The sequence below is a fragment of the Vicia villosa genome, unplaced genomic scaffold (genome assembly GCF_029867415.1).
Source record: "Vicia villosa cultivar HV-30 ecotype Madison, WI unplaced genomic scaffold, Vvil1.0 ctg.000182F_1_1, whole genome shotgun sequence".
Lineage (NCBI taxonomy): Eukaryota > Viridiplantae > Streptophyta > Magnoliopsida > Fabales > Fabaceae > Vicia > Vicia villosa.
The window spans coordinates 552,062-557,463 of NW_026705057.1; the positions used below are offsets into that span (position 1 = coordinate 552,062).

The 5,402-nt window shown below is 40.1% G+C and overlaps 2 protein-coding genes across 2 annotated transcripts; both read right to left on the minus strand.

The window, feature by feature from the left end:
- Positions 1 to 2,383: 2,383 nt before the first annotated feature.
- Positions 2,384 to 3,013, minus strand: LOC131625074 (uncharacterized mitochondrial protein AtMg00310-like). Its single transcript, XM_058895974.1, has one exon. The coding sequence runs from the start codon at positions 3,011 to 3,013 to the stop codon at positions 2,384 to 2,386; it is 630 nt and encodes a 209-aa protein (XP_058751957.1).
- A 1,375-nt stretch (positions 3,014 to 4,388) lies between these two features.
- LOC131625076 (uncharacterized) lies at positions 4,389 to 4,721 on the minus strand. Its single transcript, XM_058895975.1, has one exon. The coding sequence runs from the start codon at positions 4,719 to 4,721 to the stop codon at positions 4,389 to 4,391; it is 333 nt and encodes a 110-aa protein (XP_058751958.1).
- Positions 4,722 to 5,402: the final 681 nt, after the last annotated feature.

Below are 5,402 nucleotides of genomic sequence, written 5' to 3' on the forward strand. Positions count from 1 at the left end.
CAAACAAAAACAAACAATTCATGATTATCCAAGTTTATAAATCAAGAAGAAATTAAGAAAATACATGTCGAAAGGTTAACAATCAAAATAAATTTCATGTTTTCGTCTTCTGTTGCTATGCAGGTACCGTTTCAATTCCATTTCAGATTGCAACTCAGACCAAGCCAACACGGCTCCAACGGAAACCGATTCATCATCATCAACACGAACTCAAACCTTCGTCAACAACAACACACTACTAGAAATACTCTATTTTCCTGCGGATTTACCTGCAGATTTAGGCTAAATTTCCGCAGGAAACACGTTTGCTGCGGTTTTTCCTGCGGATTTTCCTGCGGATTTACCTGCGTATATTTCTTGTAGTGACACCTGCAAAAGTGAACTACAGTCGACGCCGCCCTGGAGCTTGCCGTCGACGGCACACCACTGAGTCTTGTTCAACCACCGCGAACACAAGCTTCTCGTGCTTCCGATCTGAACCGCCACCATCCCGATCTCGCGCTTCCGGTAGAGCCATTTTATTCCACCGTTAATTTCTGTTTTATTTTCCTTAATTTGTATTGAAAAATTCGATCTTGGGTTTTAGAGGATGATGCGTGTGTTTTTCATGATGATGAGAGTCCTACCATGTTCTCTGCTTGTTCTCAGTTTTTTCATATAGCTGCTGTTTTGTGTTAGGATAAATTATAAGTCAATTAGGGTTATGTTTTTAATTGGGCTGGACTGGAATACCTAATAATTCTAAGGTTGTTTTAGTTTCTCAAATGAAATGAATAATAATATTATACAGCATATGTTTTCAGGGGAATTTAAGAAACCGAAGCCGACGTATATAATGGCATTTTTTATCTTAGTCTAACCAAAACTAATACAAATTATTCTAACTGCATCAAACATTTTTATACAATTTAATTTGTTATTAAAATAATCTTAAGTATAAGCATTTCTGTTAACTATTTTTTGTACTATTTCGAAGAAATAATGTTTGTATAACATTTGTAAATTGTGTTCGTTAATATATAGGCTGTTTTGATTTGAATTTTTTTTATTAAATCGTATGTTCATAAAGTATCAAAAAATATCATTTAATATAATTATTGATCCATATTTGTTCATATTTCTTACCGTTTTCTCATACATTATTTTTTGCTTTGTCTCTAACTTTTTGTTTTGATTGTGAGGTACCACACTTGAGGCTCTTGGATATTTTTATGGACGTTTTATGACCGCTTTAATTCAAGTTTCTTGTAATAACGTAGTTCAATTCTTTCCCCGCATATTTTATACCTTTAAGTAACCGTTCATGGGTTGTAATAGCTCTAAATTAGGTTTATTTTTCGCACCTTATATTATGTATCTCTCCCAAAGCCATGTAATAGTCTAGGGCCTTTATTTTTCCGCTTTACTTTACGCACCTATAAACTGTTATATACTGCTTAGATGTATGTTAGGATTGTATGGCAAGATAACTTACTTAAACGTTAAATCACTAACTAAGATTAAATATTTGAATCCAACACACATGTTTGGTGCACACACTCACCCTTAGGGTACGCCTCTCTTGGTTGCCTTCGAATATAAGGTCGTGTCCCTCGAAATGTAGAGGTACTCATTAGCAAAGGTCCCTCGATATAAAATCGTCACTAAGTCCCTCGATGACCCTCGACTGTTGCCTACGAAAAAGTGACGATCGTCCCTTCGAATTTGCTAAAGGTACCTCTACTTGTTGCCTTCAAATGACCTCGATGACCCTTCGATGACCCGTACGTCCAATATAAACAAGGATTTCCTACTTCTATATAGTATGGATAATCCTAGGAACTTTAAAAAGTATAGAAAAAGACCAACTATTTAGGGTAGTGCTCTTAATCTGCCTTGCTCACTAAAAAACATCTTTTCAATATTCTTTCAAAAATTAAGGCTACACATTTACGCTAAAGTCCTTATGCCTCTTTTCAACTCAAAACAAACAAACATGAGCTAAGCAAGTTAAGAGCCCGTAGATAACTACGGATGAAAAGGGTGCTTGCACCTTCCCTTTTAATAACTTACCCCCGAGCCCGTTTTCTTTTAAAAAAAGGTCTTTTTCTGCACTTTTTACCTTTCCTAACATTGGACAAAATAAAAGTCGGTGGTGACTCATGCTCACCGCAACATTGTTGCTTATAAAAATAAAAGTCAGTTCACCGAGTTACACCGACCTCACACTATATTCCCCATTTTGCTCCTCTCTCCAATTTCACCTATCTTCCTGCACCACTTCAACTAAAGGAACTTGAAGAATAACCTTCGCCTCTCCAGCACCCAACATCTCCCGGATTAACCCAACATTCCAGATTTTACCATGAGGAGATAGGAGATCATGAACAGACATGTCATACCCTTATCTCTGTGGGCCATTCAACATTACCTCTTTATTTCCCCTAAGCCAAGGAGATCCCATCAAAGGAACGTTCCTGCCATCCCGAATACTCCACCTACATCCAAGAGACAAAAGAGACCTAGCTTGCCAAACACTACGCCAAACAAAACTAGGATTGTTACTCAAATTTGCTTCAAAGAACGTTGAATTAGGAAAATACCTTGATTTAAAGATTCTGGAAACCAACGACTGAGGCTTGGATAAAAGAAGCCAACCCCGCTTAGCCACCATTGCCAAGTTAAAAGCCTTAAGACCCCGGAAACCAAGACCTCCTTCTTTTTTAGCACCTGTAAGTTTATCCCATGCCATCCATCTGATACAGTTATGATTGGTGCCACCTCCCCACCAAAATGAATTAAGCATTTTCTTGACATCAGAGACAATTCCATCAGGAAGGATAAACAAGCTCATAATATAGTAAGGTATAGATTGAAGCATCGACTTTATCATCACCTCTTTTCCTGCCCGAGAAAGAGGCCTACCTCTCCAAGAATTAATCTTCTTCCAAATTCTATCCTTCACGTAACTAAATGTGGCTTTCTTGCTCTGGCCAATAGCAGACGGGAGACCCAGATAGGTATCATTTCCCATAACATGACGCACTTACATGATACTAGCCAAATCTTCCTGAGCCGGATGGCTAATATTCCTGCTAAAAAACACCTCAGATTTTGATAAGTTAACGTCTTAGCCAGACGCATCCGCGTACACTCTAAGGATCTCCATAACATTGTGCACTTCAGAAAGATTAGCCCTGCAAAAAAGAAAACAATCGTCAGCAAAAAGTAGATGGGACACACTAGGTGCCCCTCTACAAATCTGAATCCCGTGGAGATCCCCACGAGCAACAACTCCATTGATGAGAGTTGAAAGACCTTCTGTGACAAGAATGAAGAGATAAGGGGATAGAGGGTCCCCCTGTCTCAACCCTCTCCCTGGCTGAATTGGACCAACAATATCCGCATTCACAAGAACAAAGTAATGCACCGATGAAACACACATCATCATCCATGTAATCCAAATTTTCGCAAACCCAATCGCTCCAACATCCCCCTCAAAAAACCCCAATCCACCTATCACACGCCTTACTGATATCAATTTTAAGGCCAAATTGAGAATTGTGACATGAAGTCCTGCTCTTAAGATTATGAATGATTTCAAAAGCTATCATAGCATTATCAATAATCGAACGACCTTCCACAAACGCCGATTGTTCCTCTCCAATACACTTAGCCAGACACTTCTTCAATCTATTAGCTAGGAGTTTAGAGAGAATTTTATAAACCACATTACATAACGAGATAGGCCGCAAATCACTCATACTGTTTGGGTTGCCATATTTTGGAATAAGACATATGTTGGTGTCGTTAAGAGTAGGCGTAAAATAACCTCTCTCAAGACAAACCTTCGCTTCCGAAAAAATATCTTCCCCACAAGTATTCCAGAATTTTTGATGAAACGCAAGATTACAACCATCCAGACCAGGGGATTTGTCCGGATGCATTTGAATCAAAGCCTCGTACATTTCCTCTTTTAAGATAGGAGCTGTAAGGAACATATTGTTAGAATCGGTAATAACAAGTTGCACCAAACCCAGGAATGGCGCATACGAACCTGACTTGGCAGCGAACAGCTTATCAAAATACTGCCTAGCAACCTCACACAACCCAGCTTGATCTCTAATCTCAGTTTGTAATTCATATGTAAGCATTTTAATTTTATGGACATTACGACGCACCGTAGCCGACCGGTGAAAGAACTGAGTGTTGAGATCACCGTTTCGGAGCCAATGCATTTTTTCCCGTTGATGCCAGTAAGTGTCGTCCCGAATAAGAATTTTATTATACTCATTATGTGCTTCCATATAGCGATCAGCATTCACCGGATCAACACTGCCATGAAACAATTCCAACTGGGCACGAATACAATCCCTTTCCTCATTCTTCTGCCTAGCTCGACACCTGTGTCAGCGCTGCAGCTCAGCGGCACAACCCGTAAGCTTCTCAACAACCGAGTGGGTATCAGCAGCCAACCAACCCTCATCAACAACCTCTGACACTCCTTCCTCCACCAGCCACCAATTTTCGAACTTAAAGGACCTCCGCTTCTGCCGATGTTGCACAGGATTGGAGCAAAGAAAAATCGGGTTGTGGTCAGAATGGGAAGCAATAAGATTGAATAAATTGGTTGAAGGGAACAACTGTAACCAATCTGATTTAGCTAGTGATCTGTCCAAAAGTTCCTCTATCATATGCAGTGTTCCTCGACTCTTTGTCCACGTGAACGGATATCCCTCCATGTGAATATCAGTAAGATCACAATCACTCACCACCTCTTGAAAACCATTACACAGCTAGTCAGGGTGCGGATGAATCCCTTGCTTATCCGATTGAGACAACATATCATTAAAGTCGCCAATGATGCACCACGGTAAAATTGATATATCGTGAAGATCTCGAATCATGTTCCAAGCCTGACGACGTCTCGTTCTTTCCGGGTACCTGTAGTAACACGTAAGTCTCCAATCACCTTTCTCCTCATCTTTAACAATAAGATTAACAAAGTTTCTACTAAAATTCATAATGCCGCACTTTTGAGTATTCCTCCACATAACAGCGATACCACTACTTCGTTCCACTGCATCCACTGCCAAACACGCATCAAACTTCAGCGACACACGAATACGTTCCATCTTCTGCGAGTTAGCTAATGTCTCTGTAAGGAAAAGAACATCAGGATGGTACTTATGACCCACTGTCCTCAAATTAGGAATTTCTCTCAGGTTGCTCACACCCCGACAATTCCAACTAAGAATCCTCATTGGTTCCGGCAGTCCTGGCTGCTAGGACTTGCCGATAAAAAATGTTGTTGATCCTCAGTAACGACCCCCTCCAGAACCTGACCCTCAGCTCTCCTTCTCTTCTTATCCACCTGCCCTTCCTCAAAATTAGAAAAATCGGGTTTGAGCGAGGGACAATGG